Source organism: Sinohyriopsis cumingii, chromosome 10, assembly GCF_028554795.1.
Source record: "Sinohyriopsis cumingii isolate HCF-2022 chromosome 10, ASM2855479v2, whole genome shotgun sequence".
Taxonomy (NCBI): domain Eukaryota; kingdom Metazoa; phylum Mollusca; class Bivalvia; order Unionida; family Unionidae; genus Sinohyriopsis; species Sinohyriopsis cumingii.
Genome location: NC_142970.1, coordinates 30254949 through 30274923, shown reverse-complemented (window position 1 = coordinate 30274923; position 19975 = coordinate 30254949). Strand labels below are relative to the sequence as shown.

At 32.6% G+C, this 19975-nt stretch overlaps 1 protein-coding gene and 1 long non-coding RNA gene across 3 annotated transcripts in view; both read right to left on the bottom strand.

Moving 5' to 3' along the window:
- LOC149789827 (anoctamin-4-like) overlaps positions 1-19975 on the bottom strand; it is a 143309-nt gene that overhangs the window by 83545 nt on the left and 39789 nt on the right. The window contains exons 9-12 of the mRNA XM_089973133.1: positions 17808-17935; positions 16501-16604; positions 10389-10444; positions 9498-9554 (exon numbers count right to left, since the gene is read on the bottom strand). Coding sequence (XP_089829259.1) covers positions 9498-9554; positions 10389-10444; positions 16501-16604; positions 17808-17935 — 345 coding nt within the window. The remainder of the gene's footprint in view (positions 1-9497; positions 9555-10388; positions 10445-16500; positions 16605-17807; positions 17936-19975) is intronic.
- Positions 464-4168, bottom strand: LOC149789828 (uncharacterized). 2 transcript variants are annotated; one of them, XR_016423979.1, is made up of 3 exons: positions 3862-4168; positions 1454-1651; positions 464-827 (listed from the first exon to the last, which is right to left on the bottom strand). It is a non-coding gene; the product is annotated as an uncharacterized LOC149789828 (long non-coding RNA). The 2 variants fall into 2 exon arrangements; XR_016423980.1 differs by having other exon boundaries at positions 1470-1651.

Here is a 19975-nt window from a genome sequence, read left to right as displayed (position 1 = left end):
GAGACAGTCATAAAAATATATGTACCTAATGCCTACATCTACAATTCTGGAGTTATAATGATACACAACATCTTCTGTATTGTATCACTATGAAGATTTATAGCTGCAATTTTAATCAATGTGGAAATATGCAGAAACTGAATCTCTTAAAATATTAATGACAGAGTGAACGTACAAAATAGGGGCCCACTGTATCTTTTAGTGTAAAAATGTCAGTGACAGAGGGTACAAAATACAAAAAAACATGAACTATACATTCTTATCCTCCAATGTTGATATGTTAAGCATTTTTGTATGCAAGATGTGAATATATGTTATACACATTTTAATATGCTGAAGTAACATTCTTGTGACACAAAAACCAACATATAATAGACAATGCTTAGTGCTGATAAAAATTTTCTGATTATGTAATATTAGTAATAAAGTGAAAACCTGTTAACTTTTTAAAACTTTAATAAGCATAAACAACATGATACAACAGTCAATACTTCTGTGTAAGGTAGATAAATATTATTAACATCAATTTATTCCTTTCCCACAACACAAAAAATTATATAGTATGCATTTAAAATCACAAATTAACACATTTCACAAATGCATGCATACATGGTTTCTTCTTTCTAATAATCCTTTTTTATGCAAAAGAAGTATGTCCACAAAAAGAATGTTATTAAAACAGCTTATTCCATTCCATTTTGTTTTATGCGCTATATTTTCTTTCTTAGCTGGTTTCAGAGTCCCTCTTTGTTCCTGAATAGGACACCTGTTTGGTAAAATCTAAATTTTTAGTTCCTTTCTTCTGGCACAAACAGCTATCAGAAATACTGAGAGAAAAAACAAAACAAAGTGTATAAATAAAAGAAACGGTGAATACTGTAGTATACATATCATATCTCTCTAAATAATACAAAGCATACAGTCATTCAGCAATTTTATATAATTGTGCAATTTAGAATGCTAAATATAGATATATAAAGACAGATGGACAAATAGAACTATGATAAGGTGTCAAAAGAATATTAAAATGATCAAACTGATGAATGTGTGGCCCCAAAAATTAAAGGATTTCTTTCATCACTAAATTGAGTGCATGTTCATCCAAGTGTATGACATGAGCTATCTAAAAGTACTTCATAGTCATCAGAACTATTAAATATAGATTTACCTAAGTTTTGAACAAATTTATTTCAAATCTCTATCGCACTAAACTTGTATATGATTTTCTGGTTCTATATGCAAAGGTTTCCAACCACCAGAAATTATGTTTTACTTTAATATCAGTCCACTGCAATGTAGTCATGCAATAATTTCTGAAATATACCAACTTGAAATCACAAATATCATGTTTTTTGCTAAAAGCAAAAGATTCAGTTAATAATATTGTAATTAAAATGTGAAGGTATACCATTATTAACAAGGAAACATAATGCAATATATTCAAAACAATTACTCTGGCAAACCCTCACTTTCTGGATTTAGGATTGGTTTGAATAAAAGCCTCAATGCTGGATGCCTCCAGTATGTAAACTTCCTTACAAGATGATTAAGGTTCAGCCTCCTCTCTGTTGGAATGGCACTGCTGAGAAGAGTCCAGACCTCAGATATTCCATTTTCATATCAACTTCAGCAATTAATTCTTCATGATGATCTCCATGAGGAAAAATAAAAATATTGTTGAATGTGCACATAATATAACTATGTTCTATGAATTACTCAAAATTCATTATAAAGTTTTGATAGCAATACCAAGTTTAGGTGCAAATTAAACAAATGACCATGACCTTGGTAATGGGGTTATCACTTTTTTACCCCATGTTTTTATTCCTTTTAGATTTCTTTGGAACTACCATCACTACAGCCATGCTAGCACAGCAGACAGATGAATAACATTAAATCTTTTAGACAAAGTAGGATTTTTAAAAATATTTTGTATAGCACTGAAATTTCTTTTTACAAAATTGAGCTGTCCTTTATTATATTTATGTATAGGATTTAAACATTTTAAAAAAAAATAATTCTTCTCATATATTCTACCATTTTCTTTTCTGACAGTAATAGAGTTTCAAAGGCCTCTGCATGTAAGAACCATAAGTACATTTTCCAGTAGATTGAAATTGATTATGGTGTATTACGCTCCTCTTCTGACAATCATATACTCATTATTCCCACTATGAAAACAATTTCATATGGACAGCGTTCTTTTGCATACCAGGGCCCAGCAAAGTGGAATGAATTTCCCACTGAACTTAGACACAAAGACACAGTGATCACATTCAAGAGAGCTCTCAGAACTCACTTATTTCAACTGCAAGAACAAACTTAAAGACCTAATAATGTTTCCTACCTGAAATATTCTCAGCATGTTTTTTATTTTTTAATGTTTTTCTAATTTCATGGTGTTTGTTTTTGTAATAATAATATTATATGTTTTTCATCTTATAGGTGTCTAATGTTGTAAAGCACTTAGAGCTTCTAAAGATTAGACGCTATACAAAGTCCTCATTATTATTATTATTTTTATTATTATTGTTATCCTTATGCATAGCTGTCAACCCCAAAGTACAACAATGCTGACTGCTTATGAAAAAATGCTGACTCTGTAGAATAAATACTGATTTTTAAAACTTTAATGCATATGTAACTACTACCATCTGTAAAGTAGGACATAGCTAACTATATTATTAATGTCAAAGATGCATTTGTTGCACTCTTGCATTTTCTGAATTGGCACCTGATGTTCCATTTGGGTGCACATTCAGAATATGCAAGAGTGAAATGCACTCACACTCAGACACAGGCTGTTTATAGTAGTCTTTTCCAAACATTGTTTTTCAATCATTATCGATTCTAATGTACCATCTTTCATTTATGATCTGAATTCCATGTGATTTTATTTTACTGAACTGTTTTCATTCTAGCATGAGTAGTCCTTTGCAATTTTACTGACTGGAAAAAGTGTACAAAATAAACTGACAGCAACACTAGTGACTGAAAGAGGAAGGTTCATTTTTACAAAAACATTTGTAAAATGAACTTATAATTATATTACATCGAGATTCTCTCTGGTATTTATAAATGTTGTAAGTTCATACTGTATTGTTGATGACAAAGCTGCAAGCTGATGTTTATTAGCTTTTTCATGCAGTTTTGTCATGGGAGCCTCCATGCCCAACAGCAGATCACAATTTCACAATTTGCAATTTGCGAAGTTTTCTCCTTTGCTAGAAGGTTTCACAAATCTAAACATGATGGCATATTTGTCCCTCCAGTTCTGTTTTGTTTTCTTTGTTAGAGAAAATTCTGAATCTTCTACTTTCTTTTTTGACATGACAAGAAGTTGAATATTATGAAGATGAGATGGTGATAGCATCACTTGCTTTTGCACAATCCAATATGGTAGTTAAAGACTGGCATCATAGCCTCAAATTTAAATGAACCAATAATATTTTAGAACTCTATATCCCTATATATATGTGATACGTTTACTCTCAGAATGGAACCAGGTGCCTGTCCTGACAGAAAATTACAAGGAAATTTATAATGTAATTTTTTTAATTTAAAAAAAAATAATTTTTAAAAAGAAAATCGTACATCTGTAATCAGGGACAAAATACGAGTCAATGCACAGGAAAAACAAGATACTTAGCAGCAGGGATTCAACTGAACTGCATTTGTGATACTGCTATCTAAGCAAATCATTAAAGACAACAAAACCTAAATGTTAATGTCAAAACTATAAATGACTGGCTGGCTTGACATTAGAATTCATGCCCCATTATAGATTGCAAAACGGCTTGAAACATGTACAGACCTAAACAATTTATAAAAAATATATAATAAGAAATTTTCAGTACTTACCAGATTTCATAATTAAACCTTCCCTAGTTCTGCTTTTTCAGCTTTTCCAATTCTTCCAGTTCACATTATTCTATCTGCAGGTTTTCTCTCCACAATTTCCTTTCAATGACTTGTGGGTAATATTAGACATATTAGTCACAGAAGGAATACGCACAGTAGTGCAGGATTGTAATGACTCAAATTTAAACACTGCTCATCTAAAAAAAACTGGACAAAGCAAATGTTGGTCTATTAGTTTTTCATACAAGTGAAACATTATGTCCTTAAAGCAATACGCAACTTCCAAGACAAATATCAGTAAGGTTAATGCAACATGTACAATGATTTGGGCTGCTGATTTGGCACTCTTTTGTGACTAGCTTTATGACGGAAAACTTAACCGTATGTGCAATTTGTCATTGTGTCAGGATACTTGGTCAAGTAAGGGGGTCAAGTTCAGGACTGTTAACAATGCTATCCATTAATCATTTATTTGGGATAAACAGTGATACTATAGTTTGTGTTGGATACAATATTTAATATATTTTTTTAATATATTTATATTGTATAAAGAAATGTTCCATAACAACAGGGCATTAATCTGTTCAGTTCCAATATTAGAGGCTCTAAAAAAGGTCCAAGTTGAGATTTCAACAAAATATTTTCAAAGAAAACATACTGACAAATCATAGTAACTATAGTAGTAATCAAACCTCATTACCTATATAACAATAATAATAATAATAATAATAATAATAATAATAACAATAATAATAATAATAATAATAATAATAAGATGATGATGATGATGATGATGATGAGTAGCAGTAGTATTATTAGTCTACTCCAAGTAGCCTAATTTTTAAAAAAAGATGAGGCTGCATATAACACAAAAGACGTGAGGACAGTTAGTCTTATGGAAGAAAGATTTTTCAAAAACAAAATCAATTTGCAGCAGTGCAGTGTCAAAATTTCAATTGCATTGATCCTGAACGTTCTAAAGGAACATCAAAGGTCTTTCCACAAATAATGTTAAAAAGTAAATGCACCTGCACTGAAAGGAATGCATCTCTACAGGTGTATCAGTTATATGAATGACACTTAAATGACAATGTTTGATCACATGCTTCAACTCAGTCGTCTGACTGATTCAATATGACAAAGTATCTAAATTTAGTTACTAGCTTATTACCATATATTGGCTGCAATGACATCATGTCTGGGCAGAGAACAATAGTAGACAAAGAGGGGCCCAGCAGGAGCCAGAGAAGGATGCACTGTGTATTACTTAAACTACATTCAACCAATTAAATTATAATGAATGACAATTTTATTAAGTGATCATTAGCTTTGAAATAATTGTTTGTAAATTAATGTATTGATCAAGTAGAATGATAATTTGTAGATGATAAGTAGATGCAGAACTAATTAAACTTTACATGTGAAAAAGGATTGTTTATATACATCTGTAAAACTTTAAGAAAAATCTTGCATATGAATGAAGGTATCTGAAAAGCAACATAGTTCTGAACATTTTGACTTGAACATTTCTAAGAGTTCTACATTCTGATTTAGAAATTTGTAACCAAAATATATTTGGATATAGAAATTTCTAGGAGTTTTGCATACTTTATGGGATATTTTACATAGCAATATATTTGACAGAAAGAAAAAAAAAATGAACTTAACATCTGGAGTTTTAAATCCAAATGTACAATACATTTGGACTTAGAAACTTTTAAGGGAAATACATTTGTAGTAGGAGATTTGACAAAGCAATATATGAAACTGGTCTTAAATTTTTTTTAGAGCAAAATATATTTGGACTTAGAGATCTTAAAGCGTTTTTAGGAAAATAATGTTCATTAGAGTAATATATTTCCCATTACAACAATTTGTCTGAACAGGGAGATTTTAAACAGCAATTCATCTGTGCAGGAAGATTTTAAACAGCAACACATCTTCTGTAATGGGAGATTTTAAATAGCAATACATCTGTGCAGGGAGATTTTAAACAGCAATACATCAGACTGCACAGGGAGATTTGAAACAGCGATTCATCTGTACAAGGAGATTTGAAACAGCAATACATCGGTACAGGGAGATTTTAAAGAGCAATTCATCTGTACTTGAAGATTTTAAACAGCAATTCATCTGTACAGGAAGATTTTAAACAGCAATACATCCATACAGGGACACTTTAAACAGCAATTCATCTGTACAGGGAGATTTTAACAGCAATCTGTTCAGAAAGATTTAAACAGCAATACATCTTTAAAGGGAGATTTTAAACAGTAATACATCTGTACGGGGAGATTTTATAAAGCAATACATCTGTACAGGGAGATTTTAAACAGCAATTTGTCTGTACTGGGAGATTTTAAACAGCAATTCATCTGTACAGGAAGATTTTAAACAGCAATACAGCTGTACAGGGAGATTTTAAACAGCAATTCATCTGTACTGGGAGATTTTAACAGCAATCTGTACAGGAAGATTTAAACAGCAATACATCTGTAAAGGGAGATTTTAAACAGCAATACATCTGTACAGGGAGATTTTAAAGAGCAATACATCTGTACAAGGAGATTTTAAAGAGCAATTCGTCTGTACAAGGAGATTTTAAACAGCAATTTGTACAGGAAGATTTTAAACAGCAATACATCTGTAAAAGAAGATTTTACACAGTAATACATCTGTACAGGGAGATTTTAAACAGCAATTTGTCTGTACAAGGATATTTTAAACAGCAATACATCTGCAGAGGGAGATTTTAAATAGCAATTCGTCTGTACAGGAAGATTTTAAACAGCAATAAATCTGTACAGGGAGATTTTAAAGAGCAATTCATCTGTACAGGGAGATTTTAAAAAGCAATTTGTACAGGAATATTTTAAACAGCAATACATCTGTAAAGGGAAATTTTAAACAGTAATACAGCTGTAGAGGGAGATTTTAAACTGCAATTTGTAGAGAGAGATTTTAAACATCAATTCGTCTGTAGAGGGAGATTTTAAACAGCAATTTGTCTGTACAGGGAGATTTTAAACAAAAATGTATTTGTACAGGGAGATTTTAAAGAGAAATACATTTGGCCTAACAATAAATTTGATGTGTCAGGCATGTGATTGTCACTATAAAGACCAGCACAATACTGCTGTAAGAAAGTCATGGTCAGACATTTAAAAGTACTGCTCAAACCTTTAGAAGTATGAGCCTACTCTACATTGAAATGTGTATATCCACTATGTAATTTTATTTGTATGGCACATATATTCCAATGTATGGTTGAAGTTTGGCTCCCTTAGGTTCACACGGTATCTAGTATTGATCAATATGGTTCTAAAATTTTATACAGTCACTAGGGCATTGAAAACATCATAAAATCAAAATAATAATTTCCAACCTTACCAAGGCATGAATCTGTTTATTAAATTTAATCTACTTCTAAAAATCCCATATTCATTAATATTAAAATCCATTCATTAAATATCTGTGTAGAACAATGGAAATTATAATTTTCATATATCTACCAATGTTACTGGCACCTCCCCCATCCCCAAACCGCTAACACCTGCTCCTTCCTGTTGCTGCTAGCACATGTCCCTTTCTCCCAACAGCTAACAAAATGTCTTAGCTTCCTTCTCTAGCTTGCACCCTTATTTAACATATGCTCAATGTTTATGAATGTCAATGCTTACAAGTTAGCAAGTAAAAGGTGAACCAACCTATCTATCCATTTAAGAGACTAAATTTTGAAGAAGTTGTAAAATATAGCAATTTTAAATTAATGTATGTGATTTTGTACCGAGTTAAATCCATGACATGTTTAAGGATGCTAGTACTTGAGTACATCTAGTTAGGACTTAAATGGTTATTAATGAGATCCTGTCTAGCAGCAATGTCAGGCAGAACAGAACAGGGGTTAAAGATTGGGTTTTGATTAGTGAAATGGCAAGGGTTGAAAGACTGCAGAAACAGCATTTCTACTTGTTGAAATATCTGTCATAAGTTGAAACTTTGCAGAGATCAATATATTTATGGGTGTGGGAAAATGAAGAATTTTCCAAATCCTGGAGGGGATGGTGTTAGATAGGCAGTTAGATAACCCTGAGATCTGACTGGATAGTTAATGGTTTGGAATGTATTTACCTGGCAAAGTTATGTGTTTTGAAGACGACTTACTCAGCAGAAACAGGCAGTCCAGTTTTTGGCTAAGGTGAAAATGTCTTGCCTCCTGGGATTAGCAAAACCCTTGTAAAACTGTCCAATGGACATGTAGTTGAGAGTCTACGAGAGACATGTAACCAAGCGTGTTAGGAGATGATTCTGCTGATGGGGAAAAAGAGCGAACATCAACTCTTAAAAAAGATACTGTGTCATAATTTTATACATACTTTTTCTTTGATACGAGTCTTCGGATAAGGCTTTGAATTGATTTCACTTAAATGATATATGAATCATGTACGCTAAGAATTAATCATTATTAGATAGTAAGATGTTTCTGAAGAGGAAATGTTAGTTGGCAATAGTGTAGTATAAGCAGAGAAGTGAATTTTTTTTATCTATTTGTGTAACTAACATATGCATTCTTTTAACCAATGAATTGGTTCTATTAGTATCTGAGCAGCACTGCTGGTTATTTACTGATCAGTTGTATGTGTGCATGTGTCCAACATGTAGTTCAAGATAATGATCAATAGCTCACACTGCAGGGGCTTAATTATCATTAAGCATGAGCAGACTATGCTATTCATCAATTTCTAATGGTAAATGGATCTGGTGGAGAAATACATTAAATTTCCTACACTATGTTAACTGCTATGAAAAGAGAGTAGCTCCAGTGTATCTAGACAAAACATGACATTGTCTTGGATGCAAGGTTAAGACCCGAAACCAATTAGCAGTGGAGTTGTCTGTTGTGAAATGTGATACAGGCTTCTCTGAGTGTACCAAAGATTGGAAAGTATGCTCAGTTCAGAAGCATAGAATGAGCAAAAAATTCGGCCACATTTATTTTATTTATCAGAACAACATCTTCCATGACTAAAAACAAGGGATTGAACAGCCAGTATAAGAGACTGGATGACTGAGAGAGAACACAAATGGCAGTGACACATAAGTAGGCCAGAGGGAAATGAGATTGTTCCAGCTCAAGCTGACCCCAACTGACAAGCTTTGGTGATTCTGAAGAGTGGACAGCAACTATTTATCAGGTTATAAAAGGCATGCTGGACAATTAAAAAACAAAACACTTGATTTCATGATGAAATCTGCCATATCAATAACAAAGGAAATTGCTGATTGCATTTAAGAACTTTTATTTATTTATTTTCTTTCCTTTTCTTCTCTGGAAGAGGCAAATGCTGTAATTGGTCCAGTCCTGTAAAATTTTATTTCGTTGAATCTAATTAATTTAATTGTTATATTCTGTACACAGGGGGCTAGTGTTGTTCTATTCTATACCTCTGCTCAGATTTCCATTTATTCCATCCATTAATTTCATTTTTAATATTCACTTGATCCAGGCTATAACACCATAGTTGATCATCCTCTAGACATTGATAACGCCCAACAGACCACGACAATCAGTTTAACCATCTCAAACACACATACAAAGAAGAAAAACAAATTTCATCTCCTTCCATTATACTTACTTGGCGGTCATTCATCTTTCCTCGTTTCATTGAAGAGTGCTCACTGAAGTACTTTCCCTAAAACAACACATCAATATTTTACATCAACCATATCCACTGTAATTTCTGCACTGTCTACTTAAATAATAATTATTCAGCAAGGTCCTGGATGTTTAAAACAAATTTATGTTGGGGTGGTCCAGTGGCACCTGGATCCCAAGAACACCAAGCATGTATTACAGTATAATGAAACCATGCTATAGCATGCAATGTTATAATACGAATTTGGATAGAACATGACCAAGGTCTAGCTCACAAAATGTTGCAATACACTTTTCCCTCAATGATTTGCAGACAATAAGGTCGAAAAACAGAGATGATGGTATACATGATGGCATGTGTTAACATTGAAGGGACTTCTGAAAATTTAGCAGGTTTATTCCCTGCCTCAAGTGCAAACTTTCTGCAAAGTTTGGTAACTTGATGGTGGAAAACTCAAACTATTGTACAAAAGACATTTCTTTGTCAGTAACAGTGAGCTTTAGCCATTTGACCTTGAAATCTACGTAGTTCTTCCTTAACCCAAGGGCAAGTCAACCACAAAATTTGGTAAATTTAGATGGTGGACAACTAAAGTTTTTTGGGGAAATCACTGCTTTTCACTCAACAACCTTGACCAATTACATTTTAACCCCCAAATCAACATAGTTCTTCCTTACTGCAAGTACAAGTCACAACGAAGTTTGGTAAATGTAAATGGGGGACAACTCAAGTTTTGTTTGAAAATTAAACTGGTAACAGTTGACAGAAGACTTTAACACACTTGTAGCAGTAAACATACTCATCTATGCTCATATATAAATGTACTCACTGCCCTACTTGACAATGATGATTGATGGGCAAAGTACTCACATCATGTAGGGGATAGGCTGCATCATATGATTCATTGCTAATCATCTTCTTAATCCCTGAAAATACACAATACATGTATATACGTAGGGCAGTCATTTTGAGCATTGATTTCAAGTAAGACTGCACTATTCAATTCCTTAAGAAATGTTACTTAACCATTATTTGTAGAAAACATTCATTATACCTTACTAGCCACTGCCTTTATTACACATGGTAGCCAACTTTTTTCATCACTTCAAACCTTTCTTCATTACATTTTGATTACTTTATTAAACCAACTCAATATCAATAATTGAAACAAAAAAACTGACATGAAAATAAAAACATCGTTATTTTTTTAAAACAATTTCCTAATTTTTATTGATTAAAATACTGAAAAAAAATCATGCAAAAATAACATTTGTTCGTTATTATGTTAACCATCTTGAAAATACATTTAAAACAATGATCAAATTATAATTGTAACACTAAATTTACCTCAATATCTAAACGTCTGTTGAATGGACTGATCCTTTACTGGCAAAAAAGAATTTCCATGAATTCAAATTAAGAGAATTTCTTCCTTTTAACTGCTGAGTGTTGAAACCAACTCAAATATTTTTCAGTGATATTTTTTTTTTAAATTAGCTACCATGGTGGACAAATTAGTTGTTAGACTAGCCCCAATTAAATTTAGGAACAACTTGACATCAGAAATCTTTTAGTGAAAACCTACATTTGATATAAGCATCAATAAATAATTAGTAATAACAAGATTTACAAAATGACCATTGTAGTGGCCATACTGGATGTGCAAGTGACACCATTTTCATTTAGGAGCAACTAGATACCATAAGGAGTCTTACTGTGCAAATCCCATGTTAAAATGCATCCATTCTTGAGGAAAAGCAATAACAAAATTTTCAAGATGGCACTGACACAGGTATACTGATGTGCGAGTGGCATCATTTTTCTTCAGGACCAACTGAAAATCGTAAGAAGCCATTGGGTGAAAACCTCATTTAATATGACTTTCTGTTCAGAAGGAGAAGGAAAAACACAATTTTCAAGATGCAAGATGGCTTGCATGGTATCCATACTGGGCATCAGATCAGCACATTTTTTGTAAAGGTCCTGAAATAATGACTTGAGTTAGCGATGGTCAGTGATGCACATGCCAGTGCCTCATGCTTAGTTTGGCTATACTGCTGCTTGACTACTAAGAAGCAACTTGCATATAAACCCTGAAAGGTACTATGTCATTCTCAAGAAGCTCCCGACTTCAGCTTGATTTTAACCTTTCAACATTTCAAATAGCTGTAACTTTTTCAGGATCTGCTGATCAGCCTGATTCAGAGAGCTCATACCCATAGAATGACACTTTGGTGACTCCAAACTCACATTTTCTTTTATTTACAGTAAAGTTTTCCTCCTGGAGCATTTATAGAACTGCTTTATAATTTGTTTTATGTTCATTGTGGGTTTTCAATAACATGGTTTAGTCCACTCAGCACTTTTTGGATTTCATTCTGAATAATCTGAGCTGTACATATACCCCAAAGTTTAACCATTTGAATCTTCAATATCAGGCATGCATTGCAAAACAGGTTAAGTTGCGATTTTCTTCAGCTAGTTCTAGCTAATGAAATCCCATGCACAAATCAACCTTTGAAAAGCATCTCTGATCTATTCAGTTTTAGGATGATGTCATCAATTGTTAGGGGTCAAATGGCACTCACATTTAATTGCTTCATGTTTAATTTTGCAAATCAACACACATGATTTCCTTTGGTGCTTTTTATTTGAATGCAACAATTGCAAAATACCCATGGGATAAGTCCCTTGACCTTATCAAGTACATCCTCTTGTTTAAAGATCTCAAGTTCCTTTTGGACCTTTTCACAAACATGGAAGGGTATCTGTCAGTTCATTTGGAAAGTTGGAACCACATTTTCATCAACCTGAAGTTTAATTATTCTGTCCTGTATCTCTCCTAACCCGTTGAACACATTATGGTATGCATTATAAAGGTCAGAGTACCTGTATGTTTTCACAGACTTTATAGTTGGTATTATTCCAAGTTGCATGGCTGTATCATAACTCATGACTAAGTGTTTTCTTTCATCATGTAAAAGTCAGCTTTTGTGTAGTTTTTCCCCCATTTCTATGCATTATGTGAATTTGCCCTAGATGGAAAGTAACTTTTCCTATCCAAAAGTGTATGCGTTTGTTTTTTTATCTTTACAGGATGGGACATACTTTATTTTTTTCAGACACTTTAAATCAACAACATTAATCAAGCTTCTCATATCAGCAAGAACAATTTTGCATAACCTTTAATTTTGGCTGTCATTATTGGAACTTTGTTCATTTTGTTATTGTTGGCTCTTAATGAAGCTTCTCCAGATGATAACTGCTGTCATTTGGGCTATCACTATCATTTTCATTTACTTAATATAACTGTCCCCAGAAGCACGTCTTTCTCACTTTTTATCCTTTTCCAGCATGAGGAAATCAAATGATTCTGGTTTGGGCATTAAAAAGTATGTTGTGCCTCCTGTTAGTACATCCTGACCACAATTGTTGCATTTTTTCATGATTCGCTTAAGATCTAGTGATTCATTTGTTTTATATCAAACACTACTCTGTCAACTGAACCAAAATGGTCACTTTGTCCTTTCAATGGATTTTTCCATTTTTAAGGCCTATTAATTTGAAATTTCAAAAGTCCTGGCTAGTTGCAGCAGCTGTTAAAGTGACATCTTTTTCATTGTGCTTTTTTTTACTCAGATGGCTTGAAGTGCAGCCCTGAATTTTGACTTCCCACTCTGTAAAGCTCACAAAACTTTGCTTTTGGTCTCAACTGCGAAACAAACTGATTATTTTATTTTCAGTGATATTTGCTTGGAATCATTAACTTCAAACATTTTGACATCTCTATACAATTTTAAATTGAAATACTTATTAAGGATTGTTTTTACTGCACCATAGTCCACGCTTTCATTGGCTGAACAGAATTGTTAAGTTTAAACACTTAAATTCCATGATAGTAGGGAAAGAGAGTTTATTTTGGTCTACTGCTTTAAATGCAAATATTCTCTAGCTTCATGATATAATCCTTCCATTTAGTCCCTGAATGTCAATGAATCTGGAAAGCTTACTGTTGCCATTGTCGCAATAGGTCTATTTTAATCCAAAGATCAATAGATTTGAAGAACTAGCACATGTCATGATCACTAACTGTTAATATGCATTTGGTTTAAGCCAACATTATCCTTGTTGCACTTGTAATGTTCTACAATTCAAACAAACCCTAAAGGATGGTCAAGAATGCATCATAGTTGAAGAGGTTTTACATCTACTTTATTCCAACTTTACTAAACAGTTTACAGGAACTGAAACTTTTTATCATGTATGCAGTGTCAATGGCACACTGAAGGCAGAGCTAAGTACAATTAGTATCACAAGTACAGGTTCACTAGATTGTGTCAGTAGCCCTTCAATGAAAACCCTGTGTTGATATGCACATACATTCAGGGCAAAAGTGATAACAATATTTTTAAGTTGGCATACTAGATATGCAACTGGCACCATTTTTATTTAGGACCAACTACACATCATAAGAAGTCTTTTAGCAACCTCCCCCCCCACACACACACACACACATCAATATGACTTTCCATTCAACTTGAGTAGCAGCAACAAAATGTCAGAGCATCAATCAGAGCCCTCAGGGACCCAAACTTTTGGGTTACATACATGTGAAATTTTCAAAGACACATTGTTTCTCCCTGTAACATGACCCAATGACATGCCTCATTTACCCCTAGGACACTGTTCCCTTTTTTTTATTCTGGTCAACCATGGCCAATTTGTAGAATAACTAAAAGCAAGATTTTGATTTAAGTAACAGACATGAAGCCAGTGTGACTAATTAACAGTTGATTCTTACAACTGTAATAATCTTGTGAAAAGGACTATCCCTCTGAAAGCTCCTATGACTTGATTTCAAAGAAACTATGTTCTATTGAGTATGTAAGCACCTGCAATTGATAGTCAAATAAATGATGTTATATGTTGTTGCAACAGTGTTTATGGTAACTTAAACTGGTGACAACATGAATATAAATCATGAATGAAATCAAAAGTTTTCCCTGAGTAATTTGGACAATATTGTCAAATCATCAATGTGCCATAATCATTATAATAACTTCTAGTTCAATACACGACTTCAACACATTACTATAGTACCAGTAGAGTCTTTTAAAAGAGTGCAGAAACATATGCTGACACAGCATAAAGAGTCAGCAAATCTAATTTCATTTTTCAGAAATGAACTTTATTGAAAATGACTTTAATGGCAAAAAAAACACAAGAAAACAAGCGGCAAATGTTCCATCTAACTGGTGATATCTGAGTATCAGTACCCAAAGCTTGTGTGAATTTATATTGACAATAGTTCAGATCTGCAGTCTCAAGCTATATATGTTTAGGTACTCCACCATATTAATTCATCTTTTCTAAAGAGCTATGTTATACCCCAGCTTTATTGCTTTGGGTCAACTCTTGTGACATTTAACACTGTTTGCTAATTAACATATTTATTCTGAATTAGATTTGTTGGTACATATGCTGCGTGGTATGTTTTTTCATCCTGTATTTGTTTCATTTAATGATAGTAATTCATATTTCTATACATGGTACAGTGTAATGCCAGGTTTTTACTCAGGTTAGTTTCTTTGGTGGGAATGGACATGCTATTCCACTTGCAAAGAAAACTACACAGCATTCTAAGTGATTATGCTTGCGACTGAAACCAATCATTAACAATTTTACTGTTGTGATTTATTCTTTCTTGTTTTTAGTGTTGTTGTAGGGATAAAACAACATAAATTTACATATATAATGTTTAAACTTAACATTCTATTTACTGAAAAATATTTCCTTTTTAGTGTCCTGGCTAAAAGCTCAATTCTGATATTAAAATAATCACCCTGCGCTTTTCATTTTCCTTTCTTTTCTTTTTGAAAGTAAAGGGCTCCTGAGTTTATGCAACATACTCTCAATAATAGGCTGGGCACTCCTGAGTGCCAAGACTAAAAATTACAGACATCTTATCCTGAAATTCTGTTGAGAGCCCTAGTAACATTTTCATTTAGGACCAACAAGATATCACACAAAGCTTTCTTGTGAAATCCCAAGGTAATTTTGACTTTCAATTCATAAGAAGTAGTGATAACAAGATTTTCAAGCTGGCTGCCATGGTAGCCATATTGGACATCAGAATCACACTATTTTCAAGCAGGACCAGCTAGACATCCCATCTTGATATGATCATACATTTGGAAGGAGTTAGCATTACAAGATTTTTAAGATGGTTGCCATTCATATTAGGACAAATAAAACCACGTGATGAATATATGTGCAAAGTTTTATGGCATTCCTCCAAGCAGTTTACTAGCAATAGCAATAAAAACCTTCTGTTAATGGATGGACAGACAATGAATGACTGACAACAGGTCATGCCATAACCAGTAGAGCTAAAAATGAATGTTCTTAATGCTGAGCCAACTTCAGTAAGGAAGATGAACCTGTGTATTGGGGATTCAAAAAAATACCTCAGAAATAGGCTTTACCAAATCAAACCAGGTGCTGATTGTAAACCTAAACAGATGCACACAAATAACATCTGGATTCATGAAAAAGTGTATACCGTGAAACATCTGTAATCCATGTAGCACGTCTGTATATTTGTCTAGTAATTACAGCACTGTAGAATAAAACTGCTGAAATGCAAATGGGTTTTGTTAAACTAGGGAAATAAGCAGTATAGAAAATTATTTCCACAACCTTTCAGTACAAAAATTCTACTAAATGCGAGGTCTCACTTGTTCCATCGTGGTTCCAGAAACTTTTCATAGCTGAGATATCAAGAAATTTTAAACCAGTGTGGCATACTTTTGCCCTTGGTTAACAGCAGCCTACAAGTTGATCATAACTATCATGACTGTATAATGTCAGAGAAACTGACAAATGCAAAACTGTTGATGTCTATGCCAAACACACAACAATAATGAAAACGCATAGAGAACTAATACCTATCTCTTGCCTATGCTTCACAAAGTGGACTTACCAAATTTCATTTTGCAATATGGAGCTCGTGACAGAATTTCATACACAATCCTATTTCTCTGAGTATTGGTGAAGAAACTATCTTGTTCCTCTTGGGTGACTAACCTATGCACAAAGTAAAGAGAAAAAGTCACAAAAGTCTCAAATCATGCTATTTCTCAACTCCACATTTGCATATTGTATAGTACATATACGTCATCCTAAGAGTTGTTCATCCAAAGTAACACAATGGTCAGGATATATATATATATAAAAATTAGAAATAACTCTTTATATCATACATTACCCTGCCAATATGATGCAACTTAAAGGCAAAGTTCTGTGTCAAAAATGGATATACCTCCATAAAATGTCACCTGAAAACATCAACAAGAAGACAAGGCATGCATGCCTGACACATGATTCAAGACAATGGAATAAAATATGTCAACTTAAACCTTAAGACTCATTTTCTATGATTGTGACCTTGACCACAAGGTCAAAGTGCAAGCATGAATGTTAATATTTAAAGGTAATATAATAGAGATGCATCCATTGCATGCTTCTTCATTCTATATTTTGTAAAAGTATTGACAGATTTTTCATAATTTTGTGGTGGATGCCTTTTCTACATGTTTACTGAGGCGAACTGAACCTTGCAACTTTGTCAGCACTATTCTCCTTTCAGGCTAATGAAATGTTATTGATTTTTTAATAATTTTATAATAATAAAAACAACATCCCAAACCCCACAGATGAAATATTTTATTTTCATAACAAATCTTCATTGTCTTTAAATTAAATTAAATCTTCTTTAAATTGTCAAAAGGTTATAATATGCTCTTAAGTCACTTTCTTCCCATAAAAAATGTGAGTGATCCTCTTTAAAGACAGATAGCAAGGATCAAAAGCAACATAATAAAGTACTGTATAATAGATATGTAGACCTAATAATCTCCAAAACTGAAAAAAAATAAAAAATATCAACCTGAAAATATACTTTTAGGAATTAGAATTTCTCTTCCTTTTATATGTATGTATGTATGTGTGTGTATATATATATATATATATATATATATATATATATATATATATATATATATATATATATATTAAAAGATACAGGTGCCAAATGAAAAATCTTTAAAACGTATAGTCAATTTTTTTAATACAAACTGCATTACTGGTGCAGATCAAGGTCTTTTGTTGTTTGCAGCTGGAATTGACTTATAAGTGAGTATATATGATAGGTAGTGTAAAGTGAGTAAATAAAGTAGGTACTAGTAAGTGAGTAAATACAGTAGGTACTGTTGCAACAATATTACATACCGATGCATTCTCACACAGCTGAAGGGAGCTGTGAAGTGGACATTGACTGGCTTCATGTTCTTGTCCAGGTCAAAGGGTGAATGAAACATACTCCAGCAACTGGTGAACTGGTGTTTCATATCATTTTGCTGATGAAAAGAAAAACACTAATAAAGCTACCATTCCTTCCTTAAAAAGAAAGACAAAACACTGTAATTCAGTAACACTACCAATTAGATCTTAATGTCTAAATGTCTAGCACATTAATCAGGTCAAAAGATTATTTTAATTTTGGATATGACAGAAGGGTTCAAGGATTTTCCTTGGCCTTATTTTGCAGTCAAATTCTGGCCCTATTCTCAATTTGACCAAAAAGTTCCCGATTGAGAGCTGGATAGTTTGATAATAGTAAAATAACAAAATGTTTGCTCCCCTCTTTGATTTGTATGTAAAACATGAAATAAACTAATGAAATGATGAAATATCTGTATTCCTTGTGGTTCTTTATTTTAAAGTAGAACAATTTTGCAATGGCAGATTGTACAACATTGCTTGGTAACAAATTAACACTAATTGCTATAGATTACAACTTTTACTGGCTACATTATGGCTTTTAAAGCATGCTGTGATGAGTTTGATAATGCATATGAAATCCTGCATTTTCATTTATTTCCAAAATACAAATTTTAGCTAATTTACACATAGCATTTCCCAACTCCATGCCACTGGGCCCACGATTGGAAAGGTTAAGAAAAGCCCTGAGGCTTTAAAATACCTAAAGATATAATTACCCAAGCAAGTGAACGTAAGAACAATTTTAGTTAATAATAATAATAATAATAATAAAAATGATAATAATAATAAAAATAATACTAATAATAATTTTATTTACAGAAGCTCATTTGGCCCTTTACATTGACATTTGTACAAGTTATATATATATATATATATATATATATATATATATATATATATATATATATATATATATATATATACATACATACATACATACACACACACACACAAAACACACAATGCACAAGGTTTACAAGATGAGTTGTCTTTAGACAACAAATGCTAATAAAAACTAAACAACTGAGCAACTGCTAGAATAAAATATGCACAAGGCTTTAAGGATGAGTACAAATAATAGTACCTAAACATTATGGGCATGTGCATCATACCAATGTTGTAAAATATATAGTAGTAAGTGCTGAATTAAACAAAATAACACAAACAATTGTTTCTGTAGATGTTGACTAAGCTTTTTGAAACCTTGGCTTGAGTCAGATGTAACTTTTTGTTTGAGATGGATCTTAGTTCATACATATGTACATTTTTTACAAACTAACATTTAAGATAATCAGGAGCCAAACTATGAAAAGTTTTACAGAATGGTAAACTCTTTTGAAACTACGTTCTCTGCTGAAATAGAAGCAACTTGAGTGTTTTCAAAAAATGTGTTGATGGCATATCTAAATCTGCATCAAGAATTACTCTTGTTGCTATTTTTGGAAATTTCAGTAATCTTTCCTGACTTTCTGTACCACTATTACCCCTGACAGAACAATATTCTAGATTCATCTAAATTAATTCAGATTTCTACCAACAGATAAGATTATTTTCATTTGTTGTAAAAAAAAAAAATCTAATAATTTTGGATCATTCAGTTATGTCATGATTCTAAGAGATGATTTATTATCCAGCCCACCCACATTATAGCACATTAACACTATTCCAGATATAACAGCTATGGAGCCCATGACTCAAGCGAATCCAATTTATGATAATATGATTGAAAGAAAACAACAGGAAGTTTGGTGTTATATCAGTATTTCTTTATCAAACCACTAGTATTTGAAAAAGTCTGACTTTGACCATTTTTTTTATGAAGCGGCCAGAGGATACTGACCATAAATACCAGAATCTAATGCAATAGAGATGTATTCAAAATATGTCATAGGTTTCATATGAGGTTCACTATGCATCAATATTTGCCACTGCATGAGTGAAGACTTAAAACCCAAAGCTCTTTTCTGAATGCTCTGGCAACTGTTTGCACAAAATGAACTGTGCATCATCATTTATTCTGCTGAGTAATTTTCAGTTGAAAAAAGATTATAAAATGTGAGTAATCCCATTCTGTTAACATCTGAATATGTTCACACACACATTTTTTGTATCTG